The sequence below is a fragment of the Lynx rufus genome, unplaced genomic scaffold (assembly GCF_022079265.1).
Source record: "Lynx rufus isolate CCGP_SWC_20201006 ecotype Redwood Valley unplaced genomic scaffold, mLynRuf1.p SCAF_3, whole genome shotgun sequence".
Taxonomy (NCBI): Eukaryota; Metazoa; Chordata; class Mammalia; order Carnivora; family Felidae; genus Lynx; species Lynx rufus.
Window position 1 is genome coordinate 201474728 of NW_025814845.1, and position 24208 is coordinate 201498935.

Here is a 24208-nt window from a genome sequence, read left to right on the forward strand (position 1 = left end):
CCACCTGCCAGCTCTAGGACACGCCGGACCCCCAGCACCACCTGCAAGTTCTAGGACAGGCCGGACCCCACCACCAGCTGCCAGCTCTAGGACACGCCGGACCTCCAGCACCACCTGCAAGTTCTAGGACAGGCCGGACCCCAGCACCACCTGCCAGCTCTAGGACACGCCGGACCCCCAGCACCACCTGCAAGTTCTAGGGCAGGCCGGACCCCAGCACCACCTGCCAGCTCTAGGACACGCCGGACCCCAGCACCACCTGCCAGCTCTAGGACAGGCCGGACCCCCAGCACCACCTGCCAGCTCTAGGACACGCCGGACCTCCAGCACCACCTGCCAGCTCTCGGATACACCGGACCCCAGCACCACCTGCAAGTTCTAGGACAGGCCGGACCCCAGCACCACCTGCAAGTTCTAGGACAGGCCGGACCCCAGCACCACCTGCAAGTTCTAGGACAGGCCGGACCCCAGCACCACCTGCAAGTTCTAGGACACGCCGGACCCCAGCACCACCTGCAAGTTCTAGGACAGGCCGGACTCCAGCACCACCTGCAAGTTCTAGGACACGCCGGACCCCCAGCACCACCTGCAAGTTCTAGGACAGGCCGGACCCCAGCACCACCTGCAAGTTCTAGGACACGCCGGACCCCAGCACCACCTGCAAGTTCTAGGACACGCCGGACCCCAGCACCACCTGCAAGTTCTAGGACAGGCCGGACTCCAGCACCACCTGCAAGTTCTAGGACACGCCGGACCCCCAGCACCACCTGCAAGTTCTAGGACACGCCGGACCCCAGCACCACCTGCAAGTTCTAGGACAGGCCGGACCCCCAGCACCACCTGCAAGTTCTAGGACAGGCCGGACCCCAGCACCACCTGCCAGCTCTAGGACACGCCGGACCCCAGCACCACCTGCAAGTTCTAGGACACGCCGGACCCCAGCACCACCTGCCAGCTCTAGGACAGGCCGGACTCCAGCACCACCTGCCAGCTCTAGGACACGCCGGACCCCAGCACCACCTGCAAGTTCTAGGACACGCCGGACCCCAGCACCACCTGCCAGCTCTAGGACACGCCGGACCCCAGCACCACCTGCAAGTTCTAGGACACGCCGGACCCCAGCACCACCTGCAAGTTCTAGGACAGGCCGGACTCCAGCACCACCTGCAAGTTCTAGGACACGCCGGACCCCCAGCACCACCTGCAAGTTCTAGGACAGGCCGGACCCCAGCACCACCTGCAAGTTCTAGGACACGCCGGACCCCAGCACCACCTGCAAGTTCTAGGACACGCCGGACCCCAGCACCACCTGCAAGTTCTAGGACAGGCCGGACTCCAGCACCACCTGCAAGTTCTAGGACACGCCGGACCCCCAGCACCACCTGCAAGTTCTAGGACACGCCGGACCCCAGCACCACCTGCAAGTTCTAGGACAGGCCGGACCCCCAGCACCACCTGCAAGTTCTAGGACAGGCCGGACCCCAGCACCACCTGCCAGCTCTAGGACACGCCGGACCCCCAGCACCACCTGCAAGTTCTAGGACAGGCCGGACCCCAGCACCACCTGCCAGCTCTAGGACAGGCCGGACTCCAGCACCACCTGCCAGCTCTAGGACACGCCGGACCCCCAGCACCACCTGCAAGTTCTAGGGCAGGCCGGACCCCAGCACCACCTGCAAGTTCTAGGACACGCCGGACCCCCAGCACCACCTGCAAGTTCTAGGACAGGCCAGACCCCCAGCACCACCTGCAAGTTCTAGGACAGGCCGGACCCCAGCACCACCTGCCAGCTCTCGGATACACCGGACCCCAGCACCACCTGCAAGTTCTAGGACACGCCGGACCCCAACACCACCTGCCAGCTCTAGGACAGGCCGGACTCCAGCACCACCTGCCAGCTCTAGGACACGCCGGACCCCAGCACCACCTGCAAGTTCTAGGACAGGCCGGACTCCAGCACCACCTGCAAGTTCTAGGACACGCCGGACCCCCAGCACCACCTGCAAGTTCTAGGACAGGCCGGACCCCAGCACCACCTGCAAGTTCTAGGACACGCCGGACCCCAGCACCACCTGCAAGTTCTAGGACACGCCGGACCCCAGCACCACCTGCAAGTTCTAGGACAGGCCGGACTCCAGCACCACCTGCAAGTTCTAGGACACGCCGGACCCCCAGCACCACCTGCAAGTTCTAGGACACGCCGGACCCCAGCACCACCTGCAAGTTCTAGGACAGGCCGGACCCCCAGCACCACCTGCAAGTTCTAGGACAGGCAGGACCCCAGCACCACCTGCCAGCTCTAGGACACGCCGGACCCCAGCACCACCTGCAAGTTCTAGGACACGCCGGACCCCAGCACCACCTGCCAGCTCTAGGACAGGCCGGACTCCAGCACCACCTGCCAGCTCTAGGACACGCCGGACCCCCAGCACCACCTGCAAGTTCTAGGACACGCCGGACCCCAGCACCACCTGCAAGTTCTAGGACACGCCGGACCCCAGCACCACCTGCAAGTTCTAGGACAGGCCGGACTCCAGCACCACCTGCAAGTTCTAGGACACGCCGGACCCCCAGCACCACCTGCAAGTTCTAGGACAGGCCGGACCCCAGCACCACCTGCAAGTTCTAGGACACGCCGGACCCCAGCACCACCTGCAAGTTCTAGGACACGCCGGACCCCAGCACCACCTGCAAGTTCTAGGACAGGCCGGACTCCAGCACCACCTGCAAGTTCTAGGACACGCCGGACCCCCAGCACCACCTGCAAGTTCTAGGACACGCCGGACCCCAGCACCACCTGCAAGTTCTAGGACAGGCCGGACCCCCAGCACCACCTGCAAGTTCTAGGACAGGCCGGACCCCAGCACCACCTGCAAGTTCTAGGACAGGCCGGACCCCAGCACCACCTGCAAGTTCTAGGACACGCCGGACCCCCAGCACCACCTGCAAGTTCTAGGACAGGCCGGACCCCAGCACCACCTGCCAGCTCTAGGACAGGCCGGACCCCCAGCACCACCTGCAAGTTCTAGGGCAGGCCGGACCCCAGCACCACCTGCAAGTTCTAGGACAGGCCGGACCCCCAGCACCACCTGCAAGTTCTAGGGCAGGCCGGACCCCAGCACCACCTGCCAGCTCTGGGACCCTTCTTCGGCCAGGATGCAGAGGTCCCAGCGTCCCCGCCACGCCGGACCCCCAGCACCACCTGCAAGTTCTAGGACAGGCTGGACCCCCAGCACCACCTGCCAGCTCCGGGACCCTTCTTCGGCCAGGATGCAGAGGTCCCAGCGTCCCCGCCACGCCAGACCCCCAGCACCACCTGCAAGTTCTAGGACACACCAGACCCCCAGCACCACCTGCCAGTTCCGAGAAACAGAATTACCCTGATGGTGGACGCACTGAAACAAAGCAAATGTGCAGCCTGAGCAGTGATGAGCTCAGGAGGCTGGGAGGGCATCAGAGCCGCCCCGAAGGTGAGAACAGCCGGGGGTGGGGGGAGAGTGTGGCAGGTCCCCGCTGGCTGGAGGCTGTGATTTCACTCCCGCTGAGGTGCCCTTCCTGCACCACAGCTCGGCTGTGCCTCCCCACGTGTGCCTTCCGTCTGCAGTGAGGGGCCAGGGGGAGGTCTGGGGACCCACTTCACAGCCTGAGGATGAGTAGGGATGTGCCCTTGCAGCTTGCTTGGAGGGGGCTGGGACTCATAAGGAGCGCCCGACCCCAGGAGTGCCAGCATGTGTGGGCAGTGGGCATCTGCATGGCTTTGTGACCCCTCCAGGTGGGACACAGGCCTTCCACATGGGGTGTGGGAAGATGACAAGGTGACACAGGAAAGGAGGCTGCTCGGTGTGGTGGGGATGGAGGGGATGGGAGGGTGGCACAGAGCACGGGGCTGGGGTGCCGTCTGCTCGTCTCCATGGGTGGCCGTGGGACATGCCAGGTGTAGACACGAACCCCTGGTCTGCCCTGGCTGTCAGACAGGTGACTGCTGCGAGACCCAGGGCCTCCCTCACTGCTGTGTGTCCCCAAGTCTCTGTGCAGCCGGGAAGCAGCTCAGTTCATGTGGCTGGGGACTGCGTCTGCCAGGAAACCACAAGGTCGTGCCCTGCTGGGTGGCCCTGGGTGACAGTCACTGGCAGAGCTCATCACACTGATGGGGACCACACCGCCAGCACACTATCATTTACCAGATGGTGGAGGACTAGATGGTCTTCAAGCCTATCGCTCCCCGTGCATTTCTGGGAAATGGAGAACGTGGTCATTCTTCCGGGTAAGGTCTAGACCCAGCCGGACAGACATTATATGTGGTGGGGTACAACCAACAAGCCCACTGTGTTCTCTGAAACCACAGGGATGTCGTGCTGAGAATAAGAACAGTGCTGGGGTCCCCTGTCCGATGGGCTGACAAACTGGTGAACCCCAGGGAGATAAGGAAAGGCCAGGGAAGGGTCGGCGCCGAAGCGACGGCCCAGACGGCTCAGGCACACAGCGCGTCTGCACCCAGGCGGCCTGTGTCATGCCAACGCCTCCCGAAACGCAACATGTCAATGTGCGTTTCTAGCGTTTTCAGTGAGATTCCTCCAGGAAAGAACTCTCATGGTTAAAAACAAATTCCATCCCTCAAGCTGGTCACTGGGCAGGTGTAACCGCACGTGTACTATTACCGTCCTGGACGCTCTCCGCCGGCAACCCCAGGGCATCATCCCAGACCCTCCAAACGCCTACGCGGACTCTTCCCCGGTTCGTGAGCTCAGAGAAGCCGGACCTGAGCTCAAAGACTCAAGCTCAACTCACAGCATGGCTCAGAGATAAGCAAGTCTCACAGGGGCTCAGTTAGACTTTTAATTTCATGTTTGCTGCTCGAGAGACGTTGAGTATTAAAGACGATGGGTGAACTTCTGCAGCTTGGCAACCAAGCCAAGTGTCTCAGGGACACGAGGGGTCCACCAGAGGCAGCACCCCAAAGGCATCGTCCTCGGTTACTGGGAACTGCCTCTTCCTCCCTGACTTGGAGTGCACTGCCAGGGTCGGACACACAATGACTATAGATCGGTTCCCACGTGTGAAACGGCCCCACCCACCACCAGGGTGCCGGGAATATCTTAGGGAACTATATGCTTTTTTCAGAATTAAAACTGGAGCGCAATTTAAAGTCCTATCCTAGAACTCAGCAATCGGAATCAAAGTCCTCAGAGTCTGTAAAACAACCAACTGGTCTACTGTTGCTATTATTTACAACGACGAATCTTTTCAGATACAGAAAGGTGTGAGAGTGTGTTTTTTTTTTACCGACGTATTTTTGGAAATCCCAGCTTGGGTTCCCCAAAAACACACATACTTGAGGGTAGCACATGGCTTATGTGTCTGGAAAATAATGATGAGGAGCCCCAGGGAAACTGTTTCATAGGAATGTCTGAAGAGGTATGGTGTGCGTTCAACTGGAATCTGTTTGTTGAGAGCAAGTGAAAACAGAGAGAAAGCGGAATCAGACCCATAAACAGGGAGAACAAACATGGTTGCTGGGGATGGGGGATGGGGAGGGGGGCTGGGCCAAATGGGTGAAGGGGGCGGCAGGTGCAGGCTTCTGATGGAGCATATGAGTCACAGGAATAACAGGCATGGTGGGGGGGAGGTCATTACATTGTGCCAGCAACGTAACAGGACAGATGGTGAGCTCCGCACAGTGTGTGAGAGTCAAATCACTATGTGTAGCCTGAATCTAAGGTAACATCCTGTTGACTGCACTCCAGAAAGAAAGAAAGAAAGAAAGGAAGGAAGGAAGGAAGGAAGGAAAGAAGGAAGGAAGGAAGGAAGGAAGGAAGGAAGGAAGGAAGGAAGGGGAAGGAAGGAAGGAAGGAAGGAAGGAAGGAAGGAAGGAAGGAAGGAAAAGGAAGGAAGGAAGGAAGAGAAAGGAAGGAAGGAAGGAAGGAAGGAAGGAAGGAGGAAGGAGGGAAGGAAGGAAGGAAGGAAGGAAGGAAGGAAGGAAGGAAGGAAGGAGGAAGGAGGGAAGGAGGAAGGAAGGAGGAAGGAAGAGAAGGAAGGAAGGAAGGAAGGAAGGAAGGAAGGAAGGAAAAGGAAGGAAGGAAGGAAGGAAGGAAGGAAGGAGGGAAGGAGGAAGGAAGGAAGGAGGGAGGAAGGAAGAAGGAAGGAAGGAAGAAAGGAAGGAGGAAGGAAGGAGGAAGGAAGGAGGAAGGAAGGAAGGAAGGAAGGAAGAAAAAGGAAGGAAGGAAGGAAGGAAGGAAGGAAGGAAGGAAGGAAGGAAGGAGGAAGGAAGGAAGGAGGAGAGGGAAGGAGGAAGGAAGGAAGGAGGGAGGAAGGAAGAAGGAAGGAAGGAAGGAAGGAAGGAAGGAAGGAAGGAAGGAGGAAGGAAGGAAGGAAGAAAAAGGAAGGAAGGAAGGAAGGAGGAAGGAAGGAAGGAAGGAAGGAAGAAGGAAGAAGGAAGGAAGGAAAGGAAGGAAGGAAGGAAGGAAGGAAGGAAGGAAGGAAGGGGGAAGGAAGGAAGGAAGGAAGGAAGGAAGGAAGGAAGGAAGGGAAAGGAAGGAAGGAAGGAAGGAAGGAAGGAAGGAAGGGAGAGAAAGGAAGGAAGGAAGGAAAAGAAAGGAAGGAAGGAAGGAAAAGAAAGGAAGGAAGAAGGAAGGAAGGAAGAAGGAAGGAATAAAGGGAGAGAAAGGAAGGAAGGAAAGGAAGGAAGGAAGGAAGGAAGGAGGAAGGAAGGAAGGAAGGAAGAAAGGAAGGAGGAAGGAAGGAGGAAGGAAGGAAGAAAAAGGAAGGAAGGAAGGGAGGAGGAAGGAAGGAAGGAAGGAAGGAAGAAGGAAGGAAGGAAGGAAGGAGGAAGAAGGAAGGAAGGAAGGAAGGAAGGAAGGAAGGAAGGGAAAGGAAGGAAGGAAGGAAGGAAGGAAGGAAGGAAGGAAGGAAGTGAAAAGGAAGGAAGGAAGGAAAAGAAAGGAAGGAAGGAAGGAATAAAGGGAGAGAAAGGAAGGAAGGAGGAAGGAAGGAAGGAAGGAAGGAAAAGGAAGGAAGGAAGGAAGGAAGGAAGGAAGGAAGGAAGGAAGGAAGGAGAAGGAAGGAAAAGAAAGGAAGGAAGGAAGGAAGGAAGGAAGGAAGGAAGGAAGGAAGGGGACGGACGGATGGGAGGGAGGGAGGGAGGGAGGAAGGAAGGAAGGAAGGAAAAGGAAGGAAGGAAGGAAGGAAGGAAGGAAGGAAGGAGAAGGAAGGAAGGAAGGAAAAGGAAGGAAGGAAGGAAGGAAGGAAGGAAGGAAGGAAGGAAGGAAGAAGAAGGAAGGAAAAGGAAGGAAGGAAGGAAGGAAGGAAGGAAGGAAGGAAGGAAGGAAGGAAGAGGACGGACGGGAGGGAGGGAGGGAGGGAGGAAGGAAGGAAGGAAGGAAGGAAGGAAGGAAGGAAGGGGACGGACGGATGGGAGGGAGGGAGGGAGGGAGGAAGGAAGGAAGGAAGGAAAAGGAAGGAAGGAAGGAAGGAAGGAGAAGGAAGGAAGGAAGGAAAAGGAAGGAAGGAAGGAAGGAAGGAAGGAAGGAAGGAAGGAAGAAGAAGGAAGGAAAAGGAAGGAAGGAAGGAAGGAAGGAAGGAAGGAAGGAAGGAAGGAAGAGGACGAAGGGAGGAAGGAAGGAAGGAAGGAAGGAAGGAAGGAAGGAAGAGGACGGACGGGAGGGAGGGAGGAAGGAAGGAAGGAAGGAAGGAAGGAAGGAAGGAAGGAAGAGGACGGACGGGAGGGAGGGAGGAAGGAAGGAAGGAAGGAAGGAAGGAAGGAGGGAGGGAGGAGGAAAGAGAAAGACAAAGCGTCTGCAGTGCAAACCTGGCCCTGCTGCAAAGCTCGTGGGTCGCGTGTGACTCTGAGGCCCTACTTTGGCGACGCGGCTGCTGGAGGCGGAAAGGCTGCTGGCCTCTGAGGACAGGTGTGCGGGCGTGGGGAAGGGTGCCTCAGGGCACAGCCGCTCTCTTTAGCTGCCACCTCCTGCCGTCACCTTGGGCTTTACTCTGAAACGGGGTGTGTCCCCGATCAGGTCGATAATTACAGTAGTCTAGTTGCTGTCCGTCTGCTGTCGTTACTGCTGTTCTCATTATTATTAGCAGGGGCATTTGAGTTGGGACCATGGCGTGACCCTCTGTCCCGGTTCGCCCAGGGTCGGGGTCCGGGGCTAAGGCCGGCACGGCCCCGGTGTGCAGACTCAGGAACGGTCCTTTCCTTGTCATGGGGGGACAGAGGGTCACTGGAATTCTCTCTGCGGCGGATGGAGACCTCATCCTGTGTTTGAGGAGGAATCGCGTCTGAGCTGATTAACGAGTAAGGTCTTTCTTCCTTCGGTTGCGGGACAGGAAAAACCCGGACAGGGTAGGAGAAGAGGTCCGGAGCACGGCTTTCTGACGAGACAACAAACGGCAAGATGAGCAGGCTCTTGCTTTGCGAGGCAGCGACAGCCTGGGCAAGGGAGTCTTCGGCTCGCTCGAGCCCCCGGCGAGCTGCCGGAAGCCCGCGGCACGATCCGTGAGCAGGAGGGACCGCGTGCTCACTGCCACCGCTACCATGATCCTGCGGTGGCGCTGAGGGCGCCACTTACCGAGGACTCAGCACGCGCCCCCGTCTGCGCAGCGATGCCCAGCACCCTGCAGCCACCGCCCCGCGCGCCGTGCGAGCCGGACTGCCTCTCCCTACCACCCTGGGTGGCCGCCTTACTCTCCCCACCGACGGGAAGGAAGTTGGCGACGGTGAAGGGACTGCGCGGGCTACGGGGGTCCGAGGCAGCGGCGCCCACCCTGCAGTGGGCGGAAGGAGGCACGCGGTGGAGCCCTCAAAAACTCCGGCACCGCTTCTAACGGCAGCTGAAACCGCAAGCAACCTGTTTAGTCAAAACTTAGAGATGCAGTTCCTGGCGATTCTCCAGCACACGGCTCGGCTTGGCTCCGGCGCGTTCTTCGCACAGCTCAAAGCAGGGCGGGAACGCCTGTGGGGTCCCTGACTCGCCGGCGGCCACACCCGCCGTTCACCCGGGGCCACGGATCCCACCGGGGCCGCGTGTGAAGCCGGGCACGGTCCTCTGAGCCCGACAGACACGACTCTGGGGGCACCAAGCACCCCCCACCACTCTCACCTCTTCTTACCGGACCCCCAGCGTCCGCGGTGGAGGCCAGCACGGACAGCCTGACTGTCACGGCCCTGCCCCACCCGTGTCAGCGGGGAAGCCGCCTGGGGAGAGGACAGTCTGAGCTGAGGCGGCCGAGGCGCCACCCCTTACCCAGAGGAGGCCGGCGTAGGGGGCGTGGAGAACCGAGTCTCACAGGGTCCCTGCGTCTGCAGCCAGACGATGCCAGGCAGGAACGTCACCTGCGCTCGCTGCCTTCCTCTGACACGGGCGGGGCCGCCGTCCCCCGAGCAGGCGACTGCCGTGAGGACGTGGCCTCAGAGACCGGACCCGAGGGAGAGGGGACGGAGAGGGTTCCCAACCTGGCTCACACAGCTGGCCTGACTCAGGGTGCTGACGGCTCTCATGTAGCTCTGGTTCCGGGAGCGGAATTTCGGGGAGTTGTACTTGGCAGAGGGGTCCAGGCTGTGGGCAGCAGACACGTCCCTTGCGGCTTGCAGGTAGCTCTGGCTAAAAGAGAAAAAGAAATGAAGAGAAAGGCGTTCCGTGAGCATGCACCGAAGGGGGGAGAGCAGGTGAGGGGCGTTCCAGCCACCGCCGAGCGGCTGTTAGAAAATTTCCAGCCACGTGTTTGTCTTTTCACGGACAGCTTGGTCTTAGGCGAATACCCGCAGGTTCAGCTACAGAAGTAATGGCGGGGAGGGGGTGGTGCTATTTACAAAGCTTCTTGGAAAGCTGGCTTTTTATGGCCAGGTAGGGAAGTCCGGATCGTTCCACACAAACGAAACAGGGCGCTGGAAAGCACTGGAACCGTTCACACAGCGCAACGGCGGACCTGGCTCCCGAATTTAAGCCCAAACCCTGAGAGTCTCATAAAAATCATGTTAGCTTCTGGCAACTTTACGCATTCGGAAAAATAAAGTTAAAAAAGAGGCCAGCCTTCCGTTTTCGCTTGTGCAACGTCGTCCAGACTCTGGGATGGGAGGACAGAAAGGGCAGACTAAGAAGTCAACTGCGTCGCATTATCCTAACGGTCATCTTCCTCCAAATGCTCCTAAAAATCAGTGTTCTCTGATCCCCTTTCTTGCTATTTTCTAAAATGTTAAAAGTATGGGAAGACCGTCAGGGCGTCTGGCAGGTGGAAAGGTCGGCTTAGCTTAAACTCCTGGCCGACTGAATTCCCTTTCTTTCAAGTTCTGTCGACAATCTTTCCATAATAAAAACTCAATTTATCTGAGCAAACACTGGAGTAGTAAGAAGGGAATTAGCCGTTCTTCTTTGCTGTGCTGGGTCACACCGGGACACTCGACAGGGCCAGCACACCTGTCTGCGTGTAAACATGTACCCAAATACTGGATTGCCAGAGTCTCGCTCCGTGGCCGGTGAAAGTAAGCGCCTTGACATTCAGAGCAAATTCCAGACGCAATTTGTTTTCTCTCTGATTTACTTCTTTCTTTGAAAATGGGACAGCAGACAAGGGCTTGGGCTCTGTGACACGTGCAGATTAAACAAAGCCCATTTATTATAGATTTGAAGTCGTTATTTCTGCTAAAATCAATAACGCTCATTTATATATAAATAGAATACAATTTATATTACGAATTATTATTATGGTGATTTTTGCTTCAAAACCAGGCGTGTAACATTCCAGCTCCCTTCGCTCAAAACAAAACAAAGACAGAGAAGGAAACTGGCATAAGGCAGGTCTGGTGTGGGCACACGACGGGGACAGCGGCTCCGCCTGGACGCCTCGTGTGACCCCCCCTGCTTCAGCCTGGGGATCCACACCCACACCAGGGCGGGCGCCGGGCCCGACCACCAGGAAGACGGGTGAGCAAACCCCCACGTGTGGCCACCCGCTGTGGATGTGGCAGGGAAGTGGCCAGAGTCCGTGGGAGCGGCAAAAAGCCAACAGACGGCAGCCAGGACCGTGTGGGGGCGAGAGGGCCGGGCCCCCTCATCAGTGTTTGTGTGTGTGTGCTGGCCCGCGTCCTGTGTGCGCGTGTGGGCACAGCCTCTGCGCAAACCCCTGACTTAGGCTCCTGGCCTCACTTCTGACTCTGCAAAAACGCAAGCGTCCTGCATTTCTCCCTCCTTCTGTTTCCTTGACATGGCTCATTTCACACCTTGCATTTCTGCCGGTTGGTGCTGATTTCTCACTTTCTTCCTATAGACTAGCTCTCCCCTGTGACTGACACGACCACCTCATGTGGTGACATCCTCGGGTCTCAGAGCCCCTAAAGAAGGATTGGTGTCTGTCTCTGAATCGGCGCTTTTAGCCCATGCCGGGCGCCGTGAGTGAACACGTGTCCTCGGAATGAGAGCAGATGACCCTTTTGGTGGCTTTTGGATGGCACTCACACATGATTTGGTACATGTTGCGATTCTATGTTTCTTTTCTTTTTTATTTTTTTTATTTTTTTTATTTATTTTTGGGACAGAGAGAGACAGAGCATGAACGGGGGAGGGGCAGAGAGAGAGGGAGACACAGAATCGGAAACAGGCTCCAGGCTCCGAGCCATCAGCCCACAGCCCGACGCGGGGCTCGAACTCACGGACCGCGAGATCGTGACCTGGCTGAAGTCGGACGCTCAACCGACCACGCCACCCAGGCGCCCCGCGATTCTATGTTTCAAACACGTTTTCTAACTCCCGTGACCTCTCTCTTCCCAAACCGGGCATGCCACTTAGAGAAAAGCTGCCATTGTGGAATGCTGAACACATTCTTTTTTTTCTTTTGAACAGTGACTCACAATAGTTACCACTGGCTGCATGCTCTTGTGCTGTGATCGTTCCACATTGTAAAAACGGGACACGGTGTGGCTGCGGTAGGCTCACACGGAGCGCATGGCCCAGCCAGACTCTGTGCATGCTTCAGCCCCAAGGTCACAGCTACGGAGTCATAGAAGCAGAGAGCCCCAAAAGCATGGTCCTCATTACTGGAGGACCAACTTCAGCCTCATTAGGCTTAATAGAATATTTTTATTTTTTTTTAAATTTTTTTAATGTTTACTTATTTTTGAGACAGAGAGACACAGAGCATGAATGGGGGAGGGGCAGAGAGAGAGGGAGACACAGAATCTGAAGCAGGCTCCAGGCTCTGAGCTGTCATCACAGAGCCCGACGCGGGGCTCGAACTCACAGACAGTGAGATCGTGACCTGAGCCGAAGTTGGACGCTTAACCAACTGAGCCACCCAGGCGCCCCAATAGAATATTTTTGATTTTTTTCATGTTTATTTATTTTTGACAGAGAGAGAGAGAGAGAGAGGGGCAGAGACAGAGCGTGAGTGGGGGAGGGGCAGAGGGAGACACAGAATCCGAAGCAGGCTCCAGGCTCCGGGCTGTCGGCACAGAGCCTGACGTGAGGCTCGAACCCACGAACCGTGAGGTCATGACCTGAACTGAAGTCGGACGCTTAACCGACTGAGCCACCGAGGCGCCCCTTGAATTTTGTTTTTATTGTAATGGTTTAGCATTTTATGATACAGTGTCCCGAGGACCAGCTGTCTTTGTAAATCCCAGACCTGGAGGCTGAAAAGCAGGAGTCAAGACGAAGAGGCACAGTTGGGGTTAGAAGCCAGCATCACGTGTCTTCTGCACAGGACACACCAAGATCCCCAGGAACCCTGACTCCAGGACGTTCCCGTTCCTCCCTAGAAACCATCCTCGGGAATCCTACAGCATTTTGAAACCCCCTCGAAGCCCCTTGGTTACTTCCTCAAATGGACAGTTTCCACCTTGGGACGCTCGTTGTCAGGGGTAGAGGTTATTTTCACGCACAGGTTGGCAGCAGCTGAGGAAATGTTAAAAGGAAACCATAAAAAGTGTTCCAGAATAACACGAAGGTATTTGTTCCAGTTCTTTCCCTTCCAAACTACACCCACACTGCACAGTCTTGTGTGCACAGGCACCAGGGAGGCCCGTGTTGGAAGGCTGCGAGAGGGACGGTGACCACACGGCGGGGAGGAGGCTTCTAGAATTCCCACGTCTCCCTTCCTGCCCGCGGCCATTCTGGGCCCATGGGCCGCATCCCAGGCTGAGAAGCCTCTTCCGCGACCTCAGATGCTTGTAACACAGGCTCACAGAACGAAATACGTGCTAACCGGGCCTCTGCTTTCAGCTGCGTAGATCCATATAAACAGACTCGAAAATGTAGCCAAAATAAACCACCCCTTTATGTTGGTCTCCTTAGGAAAGCGGTGAAGACTGATTCAGATCGCGTGAGGGAGAAATAGAAGGAAGCCATTTTATCCGTCCTGAACGTGTCCGCTCCACACGCAGAGGGCATCGCTCCACGCTATGAAGAGCTGCGTGGTGCTTCTGTGGTCGTGGATTCATTCTCCTGCTTGGGGCACAGTGTCCGCTGATTATTCGTCTGAGGGGCAGAAAGGTGGAACAGGCGTGAGCCCCAAGGCCGGAGGGTGACGCGGAGCAAGGTCACCGGTCACCACAGGGGAGCAGGGATGGAGAGGAAGGGCCACCTGGGCGTCAGGGAGCCAGCGAGGCCGAGGCGAGGAGACCAGGCTCTGGGGGCGGCTCTCAGCGCAATCAGGGGTCACAGAGGCCACCGGGGAAATGACTTCGGTGGATTTGGGGCAGAAACTGACCGCAGCAAAGACAAGAAAGTGATAGCGTAAGTGGCCATTTCAAACAGTTTGTTGGATTTGTCCATACGGAGGACAGCGCCGGGGTCATCTGAGAAAAGTCGTGAGTTCTGGGGGGACGAGTCCATGTGTTTTGGGGAGGTGAGAAGATGCTGTGGGAAGGACACTCGGGCGGGGGGAGGCAAGAGAGGCCCCCCCGTGTGAACACAGCTCTGCCTGGGAGCTGGGTCCGGGGCGGGGGGCGGGGGTTGGGGGCGGAAGCTGGCCTGCGTTCCCTTTGCTCAACCCCTGCTCCTGCGTCCCCAGAGACGGGCTCCTGCGTCCCCTCAGACGGGCTTCCGTCCGAGTCCTGTCCCCAAGGAGGACAGGCCCCCGTGTCCCTGCGGACGGTCCCTGCTCAGGGAGCGTCTACAAGGTGAGGATGAGGACTTAACGCACAGCGTTCACTCAACAGTGAGGATGTTCTCCACGGTAGGCTGAGAGTGGGGCCCTCACCTGGCGAGCGCTTGGTTAACAGGCGTCGCATTGAATCTGTCCCTCAGGAGGCCTGGAGGCGGCCAGGGGGGCCCAGAGTGGCGGCTCTCCATTGTCTTCCAGGGAGTCTGGTGAGGGTGTCTCCTGGGGGCGGGGGCAGCTGACAGGGGAGGGGCTGCCCGGATGGGACCCCATTTTTCCATGTGAGATTTTGCCTCAAGCGAACATTTCAACTGTTTGAACAGTTCCGACAAGAAGAAAAAGATGTTTTTCCCTCTAAAACGGAAATCGTAGAACAGGAGTAGAAGTGCCCACTACGTTTTTATTAGTGGAAGCAGAGTCGATAGGCAGCAAGACGCACGGGTCTCAAGTACAACCTGGGCAAGTCCTGCCTGCCCCCCGTAAGCCACACCCTCACTGGGGTCTTGTGTCCTCACCCTTCCTCGTTTGAGTCCCCGTAGCGGCACTGAAGCGCTATCTCACCAAAGCTGCACTTCTCATTCCCGCGGTGACCATTTGTGTATCTTCTCTTGCGACGGGACTTTTCAGCATTCCTATTTTAAAAATTGGGTTGCTTGGTTCACGTTTTTGTTTTGTGGGGGCTCTTCCTACATCGGGCATTCAGCGCCCTTGTCAGATACGAACGCCAGACGTTTTCCTTCACTCTGGGGCTGGCCGTGTCCAGTTTCTCACCGGTGTCTTCGGATGAGCACAGGTCTCACACGTGCCGGTGAGATCCACTCTCCGGCCACACCGATGTAATCTCTTTGAGTGGTTCTTAACCGAGGGAGTTTCCCCCTCCCGTGGGACAATGTCTGGGGAAAGTTTGGGTCACCACCACTCGGGCGAGGGGCACGTAATGGCAGCAGCCAGAGATGAGGCTGCACGTCCAGCAGGTGCACAGAAGCTCCCGAGGAAAGAGTCATCTGGCCCCAAATATCAGTAGTGCTGTGGCCGAGAAACCCTGTTCTACTCTTGCTCCAAATCACACTGTCTTCCAACCAACAACAGCCTCAGCCGCACGTCCCTCAAGTGCACACTGCACAGTCACCACAGTAGACTATACTTGGGGCCACGAAACAACATGAATTCACGCTTAGCCCAATGGAGACGCCAAAATAATTTTGGACATGTGTGTGGTAGCCCTGCCTGCTAAGAGGGACCAGCAATGAGCCCAGGGAGCGCCTGCCTCTTGGCTTCCAAACACCATTCCCTACAAGGGGAGGGGGTCCTTGAAGAGGTGCTGTGTTCTGCGTCTGGACTGGGACAAAAAGCCAAGAACATGAGTTGCCCAGCTTTGTTCTTTGTCAACATTGTTTGGCTCTTCCAACCTTGTTTGCATTTTGATGTATATTTGAGAGTTTTCCTGTCAGTTTGTCCAGGAGCAGTGTTTGTGGTTTCTGGGGTAGAGATTCGATGACGCTGTTGAGATATTTAAAACCCTTTTACAAATAACAAGTGTTGGCGAGGATGTAGAAAAAAGGAAGACCTTACACATTGCTGGTGGGGACATAAGCTGGTGTGGCTGCTCTGGAAAACAGCATGGAGGCTCCTCAGAAAACCAAAATGCAACTACCATAAGATCCCATAATTCCACTACTGGGTATTTACCCAAAGAAACTGAAAACACAAATTTCAGGAATACATGCACCTCTGTGTTTACTGCAGTATTATTTACAATAGCCAAGACAAGGAAGCGACCTAAGTGTCCGTCAATAGATGACCAGATAAAGAAGATCTCTCCCTCTCTCTCTCTCTCTCTCTCTCTCTCTCTCTCTCACACACACACACACAGCCATGAAAAAGTATGAAATCTTGCCACTTAGACAACAGGAGTAGGATATTACGTTAAATGAAATAAGGCAGATAGAGAAAGACAACTAGCACATGATTTCCTGCATATGTGGAATCTCAATAAAAAACAAATAAACAAACAAAAAACAGAAATAGACTCTTACGCACAGAGAACAGCTGCTTGTTGCCAGAGAGGAGGGTGGCAGGTGAATGAGCAAAATAGGTGAAGAAGATTGCCAAGTACAAACTCTCCAAAACCCCACAAATTTTACATTTCCAATTGTTCATTGAGAAATACGGTTGATTTTTACATTATTTGGCTACTGACCTGGCCTTGGTAAATGCCAATATTTGTTGTAGTATTTGTTTTGTATTTTCCTTAGGTTTTTTTGTGTGAACGGTCTTGTCATCTGAGAATACACAGAATGAAGTTCTTTTTTAGTCTCGATTTTCTTTGTCTTGCTTGCCTTATTACTGGCTATCCTCCGCTCTAATGTTAAGGACGAATGGTGAGGGTTGATGCCCTATCTTTTACCCAATCTTAGATCATTTTAATATGTATATTGGCTCTCCACCCAACTGGAGAAGTTTCCCTTTTATTCCGGAGTTGCTGAGATTTTTATTTTTTTCCTCATGTCTTGGTTTCTTCTTTATTTCTTCTTTAAAAGGTTTCTTCTTTATTTACTAATATGGTAGATCCCTTCATTGATTTTTAGAGAGAGATTAAGCTAACCATGCATTCCTGGAATAAACCCTATTTGGTCATGAAGAAACTGTACTTGGTTCTCTTTATATATTATTGGATTTGGAATGTTAATATTTTGTTATTTTAAAACAATACAATGCTCAGTAAGTGCCTTTTTTGGGTAACACTTTTGGTATCAGTGTTAAGCAGCCTTCATAAAATAAGTTGAGAAGTATCATATTCCTTCACTCTCCAGTTAATAAGTTTTTACATGATTTGTGTTATTATTTCCTTTAGGATTTAATGGAAATTTACCAGTGAAACTATTGTGGCCAAAAATTTTCTTTGTGGGGATGTTTTTAATAGTGGATTACATCTTTGAAATACATTGTAGAACTATATGGATTTTCTATTTCTTCTTCCGTGGATTTTTCTATTTATATTTCTTTCTATGAAAAAGTATGTTTTTGAAGGAATTAGTCCAATTCATATAAGCTGTAGAATTTATTGGCATAAATTTGTTCACAGTTTCCCCTTATTTCCTTTTTTTTTTAATGTTTATTTATTTTGAGAGAGAGAGAGAGAGAGAGAGCATGAGTGAGGGAGGGGCAGAGAGAAAGAGAGGGAGACACAGAATTTGAAGCAGGCTCCAGGCTCTGAGCTGTCAGCACAGAGCTCAACGTGGGGCTTGAACCCACTAATCATGAGATCATGACCCGAGCCAAAGTCAGACGCTTAACCGACTTAGCCATCCAGGCACCTCTGCCCCTTATTTTCCTTTTCGTCTCTGTTGGATCTACAATAATTCCCTTTTATGTTCCTAATATTTATAATATGTGTTTTCTTCCTCTCCCCGTGCCCCCTTTTTTAGGTGGTCAGTCTTGCTAGGGGTTTATCAACTTTTCAAATTACCAAAATTTTTTCCTTCTGCATTCTCAATCTGCCCTTGAGCAGTGAACTTCTCACTCTTCTGTTCCTGAAATGTCAGTTGGTTCTTTCCACAATCTGCTCACTCATCAAGACCATCTTTTCCTTTAAGACCTAGAACCTTATAATAGCTGTGTTTATATTACATAGAAAACCTTATCATAGCTGCTTTAAAGTTCTTCTTGGCTAAGCCCAACATCTGGGTCATCTCAGGTGTTCATTTTTTTTCTTGTTAGCGAGTATCACTTTGCTACAACTTTGCATGTTTTTTTTTTTTTCCTCTTCTTTTTTCTTAGGTATAATGGACATTGTTGATAGAGACTCTAGATCCTGTTATCTTCCTCTGAAGAGTATGGATTTTTGTTCTGGTGGACCCTGCTGAGCTGGTGGGTGTGTGGGTAGACACATTCACAGGATGCGTCTGCAGAAAGCTCAAGTGTTCGCTGAGTTCAGTGTCCACCGTGTTTAGGTCTGTTGCTACTTTTGAGACACCGTGATCTGCTGGGCTTCGGTCCCTAACTTTTAATCACCTTCAGTGCCAGCAGCTGAAAACTAAACTCAGTTTAGGGGTTACCAGTGTTTACGCAGATTTGGGGGTTCCCTCACTACGGCTCCTTTGCTTCTGTGCTGTCCCTTCGCATCCCCCAACCCGTACCTCCTTCCACTCTGGAAGTTCCAAATCCTGTTCCTCAACATCCAAGGTCATGACTGAAGCCCTTTGCTTAAATCCTTACCACCTCATGCCATGAGGACTAGATTCATCTATGTCTGGACTTCACTGAACGTGCTCCTTTGGGAGTGTTTGAGTATTATCCACTTCCTGCCCGCTGTTGTTTGCTGTCCTGTCCTGTTGCTTTTAGTATACATGTTTATATATACTGCATATAAAACAGATAGATACGGCTGATCCTTGAACAATGCAGGTTCAGGGAACCTAATTGAGAATCCATGTTTTGACCCACCCCAGCCTCTACTAATAACTTAATGTTGACCGGAAGAAAGACTTACCGATAACATGAACAGTTGATCAACACATATGTTATATATTAGATGTATTATATACCATATTCTTACAATAAGATAAGCTGGAGAAGAGAAAATGCTGTTTTGAAATTCGCAAAGAAGAGAAAATACATTCTTTACAGTACTGTATTTACTTAAAAAAAATCTGTGTATAGGGGCGCCTGGGTGGCTCAGTCAGTTAAAAGCGTCCGACTTCGGCTCAGGTCATGATCTCGCTGTCTGTGAGTTCGAGCCCCGCGTCGGGCTCTGTGCTGACAGCTCAGAGCCTGGAGCCTGTTTCAGATTCTGTGTCTCCCTCTCTCTGATCCTCCCCTGTTCATGCTCTGTCTCTCTCTGTCTCAAAAATAAATAAACATTAAAAAAATTTTAAAAAATAAAAAAATAAAAAAATCTGTGTATAGGGGCGCCTGGGTGGCTCAGTCAGTTAAGCGTCTGACTTCGGCTCAGGTCATGATCTCACGGTTCGTGAGTTCGAGCCCCACGTCGGGCTCTGTGCTGACGGCTCGGAGCCTGGAGCCCGCTTCAGATTCTGTGTCTCCCACTGTCTGTGCCCCTCCCCTGCTCACACTCTGTCTCTCTCTCTCTCTCAAAAGTAAAATAAATTAAAAAAAAATCTGTGTACAAGGGGATCTGCATGGTTCAAACCCATGTTGTTTCAGGGTCAGCTGTATATATTTGCAGCAGATATACAACATATTCCAGAATTTAGGACTGCTTTCTGTAGGAGAGCCAGTTCTCGAGAACTCTTACTCATTACGTCTTGTTTTTGAAAATCATGTGGTCGTGGTGGCATTTGTCCTTTGTCTGGCTCACCAACATCCCAATTATTTCGTTGTTACTCGTTGAGGGAACTCACGACTGAGAGAGGCAGTCTGGCTCCTGTCACGGGACCAAACAGACCCCCTCAGGCCGCGGTGTGGACACATGGCCCACGTTCCTTCAGTGAGATGCGTCTTCCAGAGACTCGAGTTGACGGCTAGAGGGAGCCCATGCTGTTGATGGCGCACGAGTTTACCGAGCAGCTGTGGCAGCGGTTCACGTCACTGTCCTCGTCCTGCCCAGCGGTGTCAGCTGTGAGGTCCCGCACAAGGGGTTGGAAATGACCATCTTCACGAAACTACTTGGCGAGGCTCATTCCCCTGGTGCAGAGCCTTGGAGCTGGGCCGCTTGCCCTCTGGAGATTTACAGAGATGTCCCATGCTCTCTTCTGAAACTTCCTTTCTGCTTAGAGCCCACTTTTGGCGTATGTAGGGGGTCCTGCGAGAGTGTGCACACGGTCCTACGAGCACCCCGTGCGACACTGGAGCCTTGCAGCCTGGGCGGTAAGTGCTCAGAGTGACCCCTGAGGCCACACCCACATTTATAGGGAGCGGTGTCTCTAAGGTCTTCTGGGTCTGCCACAAGTCTCCCTCAGGTTCATTTTTACTGAATGATGCTTTAAGTCTTTTCTTTTTTAATTTTTTTTGAACGTTTATTTATTTTTGAGACAGAGAGAGACAGAGCATGAACAGGGGAGGGTCAGAGAGAGAGGGAGACACAGAATCTGAAAGAGGCTCCAGGCTCCGAGCTCTCAGCACAGAGCCCGACGCGGGGCTCGAACTCACGGACCGCGAGATCGTGACCTGAGCCGAAGTCGGACGCTCAACCGACGGAGCCACCCAGGCGCCCCCTTTTTGTTTTAATTTTTTTTTAACGTTTATTTATTTTTGAGACAGAGTTTAAGTCTTTAAACTGGTCTTACTGCCAATATTTGTAATAGAAATTGTGGAGTATAGCCAGAATAAAAGGTATCAACTTAATTCCTGGACATTTAACATTTCTGAGGTTATTTTTTAAATTCAATCTGCTGGCGTCCTTCCCTATAATTCACTTTTCTAAAGAGACACAAAATTGAGGCCAGTATCAGTGAACTTCTATAAAGAGTTGACATCAACAGAGAGGAACCCAGAGGCACGGAAGTCAACATCACGGAATGAAGTAAACCCTCTAAAAAGCTTTTCTCCGGCATTAAAATGCTTTCCCCAAATATGTTCATCCATCAAAATGAGTCACTCATCTAACAAACATTCACCGGGCGCCTGTGACAGAAACAAGGTGACTGAATCATTTCCCCCCTGTCCTCAAGGAGCCCAGATGCCACACATAAATCTTAATGGAGTTCGATTTTCTGAAGGATGTATTTAAAGAGACCCGATGTCCTCCTGAAAATCTTGCCTTTCTCCTACTTAAATTGCTTTAGAGTTCAACTTCTGAAATGTATTTTTAAAAAATGTTTGTTTATTTTTGAGAGAGACAGAGCAGGGGAGGAGCAGAGAGAGAGGGAGACACAGAATCCAAAGCAGGCTCCAGGCTCAGAGCTGTCAGCCCAGAGCCTGACGTGGGGCCCGAATTTGTGAACTGTGAGGTCACGACCTGAGCCGAAGTTGGACGCTTAACCGACTGAGCGACCGAGGCGCCCCTGAAATGTATTTTAAAGAAAAAGTGGCGATGTTGTGCAGAGAGCTACAAATTAGGTTGCACTCTAAGAAAAGCAGAGAGGTCAAAGAATCAGAGAATGACCAGTCTGAAGGAAAAGCTCCATTAGTCACTTATCTCCCATGTTATGATTATCAATATCTCAATATCGACAGATGTGAATGTGTCAAGATAAACGAAAAAAAATCTGCTCTTATCACAAAATTATCTGTCTGTAAACTTTCAGAGATTAAAGCAATGAATATAAATAAGAAAAGTTCTTAAATAAGGGCTCATTTTTACATAACTATGTGAATGATTTATAAGTCTAGTGTAATACGTATGGAATACATTGAAACTTTGTATCCTGAAATACTGAATGAGGTGCAGCCACTTTAAAAAATGGTCTGGAGGGGCGCCTGGGTGGCTCAATCGGTTAAGCGCCCGACTTCGGCTCAGGTCATGATCTCACAGTCCGTGAGTTCGAGCCCCGCGTTGAGCTCTGTGCTGACCGCTCAGAGCCTGGAGCCTGTTTCAGATTCTGTGTCTCCCTCTCTCTCTGACCCTCCTCATTCGTGCTCTGTCTTTCTCTGTCTCAAAAATAAATAAACATTTAAAAAAAAAATGGTCTGGAAGTTCCTCAACAGGTTAAATGCGATTCCACGTGTTTCAGCAATTTTAGTTCCAGGCACGTGTCTAAAAGAAGTGAGAACGTGTCCACCCAAAAGCTTGTCCGAGGATTCATAGCAGAATCACTCATAACATCCCTGAGTGGAAGGGAAGCCGACCCAAACGTCCATGATCGACGGACGGGTGCTCACGGCGTATCTGCACCACGGGCATCACTCAGCCATAAAAGGAGACGAGACACGGACAGACTCTACCTGTTCCTGTGCATGAACCTTAAAAACATGATGCTTAGTGCAGGGAGCCAGACACGAAAGGCCACATATCACATGATCACATTTATAGGAAACTCCCAGGCGGGGCAAACCCAGAGGCAGAAAGCCGACGGGCAGTTGTTCGGGGCCGGGCGAGTGACCGCCAGTGGGTACGGGGTTTCCATTTGGTGTGAAGAAACGTTCTAGAATTGATCGGAAGACACACAACTCTGAATATACTGAAAGCTATTGAACTGTGTGCTTTGAACGGAGGAACTGTGAAGTGTATAAATGGTATCTTCATAAAGCTGCTAGAAATCAGATATGAAAAGTACTGTATTAAGTTTCACATAATTTGTAAGTTGAAGTGAAACGTGTGTCCATCGTGAGGATGTGGAAGGAATTTGCAAAAACCAACTGAGATCCCACGGGGGCCTTTGGGTCGGAGGCTCTCAGCAGCGCTCAGAGGAGACGCGGTGCAGTTAGCAGTGAAAAGGAACCTTCCACAAACGCCTCTGCTGTCCTTGATGCTGGATAGGACTCTCCGAGGAAGGTGTGACAACCCACCTTGTTTCATAAAGGGATCTCGATGGAGGGGTGACAGGCTGTCTACAGGTCGCAGAGCTGTGATTCAGCGAGATTCAGGGACAAAGATCTCAACACCCCCCAAGTGTACATATGTTACTTTGTATCATATATAAGCATTTCAAACAGTTGCAAAGGATTGTTACAACCACTTGATAAGTTAACAGCCGAGATGCACAAAAAAGCTGTGGGCGGTCTGTTTCCAGAACAGAGAGCTGCCTCTGTGGGGCTGTCACTGGCTTTGGGGCCTCGTGCACCATCTCCCCGTTAGAAATCGGAACGTGAAGTCATCCGGGGCCCTGGGTTTGCAGGGGGAGGGGATGGCCGCTGATACGCGCAGGGCATAAAAGCCTTAAATTGCTAAATAAAAAGTCCTGTACCGAAGGGACATTTTAGGCAGGCAAAGATGGGGAGAGTTTGCAGAGCTAGTGTAAAAAGTATGGGCTGGTCTCAATAGATGGTCAAATTCGGGCATTCGGGAGAAATTCTCGCCGCCGTCCACTTTCGGTCGTGAACAAGGAAAACTCAGGGGAATGTGGCGACAGTCTCGCTTCTCAGGGGTGTCCTAAATCCTACCCTCTGAAAGGAACAGTAGTTCACCATCCACAGGAGGGGGGGACAGAAATGCCAATTAAGTGTTTCTCCCAGCTTCCCCTTAAGTTATTCAGCTCCCTTAAAGAGGGAGGGGATAGATGTTGAGAAGAGCAGACTTGAAGCCGCAAGACCTGGGTCTCAAGTCTGAATTCCATTCGTGTGCGTCCGTGCAGTGGGGGGGCCGGGCAGGCCACGAGTGTCCTCCACATAGAATGTCTTCCTTTGGCAATGAGGCCAAGGGTTGCGCCTTACTTCAGGGGCTCGCTGCGAGGGTCCTGTGAATTCGGGCAGGGCAGGTGCCTTCCCCGGGGGAGAGCAGGGAGGCTCGCTGCTGTGTGACACTCCCCTGCCCGCTGCTGTTACTGGGGCTTCTGAAGACACATGTGGCCCTGCGATGCTCGTCCTAACCAAGTCACAAGGCCCCCACGGCAGTGCTGGGCGAATGCTGAGCTCAGGGCCTAAACAGACAACTACTCTGTGCCCAGGTCCTTTCATTGGTGTTCCTTCTTCTTGACCTTCTTCTATGTTTGGGCTTTTCTTTAAAAAAAATTTTTTTTAAATGTTTTTATTTATTTTTGAGACAGAGAGAGACAGAGCATGAGCAGGGGAGGGGCAGAGAGAGGGGGAGACACAGAATCCGAAGCGGGCTCCAGGTTCTGAGCTGTTGGCACAGAGCCCGACGCGGGGCTCGAACTCATGACCCACGAGATCATGACGTGAGCCGAAGTCGGACGCTTAACTGACTGAGCCCCCCAGGCGCCCCATGAGATTCTCTTTTTAAACCAAGGAAGTAGGATTTCTTTCTATAAAAATTTCCGACAGTTACTGGTTGATATTTAAAGGCTGGTGTCAAGGCAACGAGAGCACATCCATTCGGTGGTTTTGCAAATGTTAACCTACACCAAAATCCCCTGGGTGCTTGTGATAATGCACATTCCTAGATCCCGTTCCCGGAGACGGGTTTAGAATGCCTAATAAACCAACTAGGTGGTTCTGTCGCAGGTGGTCTGTGGACCAGACCACAGCTGAGAAACACACATCTGCTTGGATAGAGGGATAGGGGACCCCACCGAAGCACCTTTTGAAGAATCTGGCA

At 52.7% G+C, this 24208-nt stretch overlaps 1 protein-coding gene across 1 annotated transcript in view; it reads right to left on the reverse strand.

Moving 5' to 3' along the window:
- Positions 1–24208, reverse strand: part of DLGAP2 (DLG associated protein 2) — a 177838-nt gene that overhangs the window by 67114 nt on the left and 86516 nt on the right. Inside the window, exon 4 of the mRNA XM_047091590.1 lies at positions 9452–9599. Within this exon, the coding sequence (XP_046947546.1) occupies positions 9452–9599 (148 nt within the window). The remainder of the gene's footprint in view (positions 1–9451; positions 9600–24208) is intronic.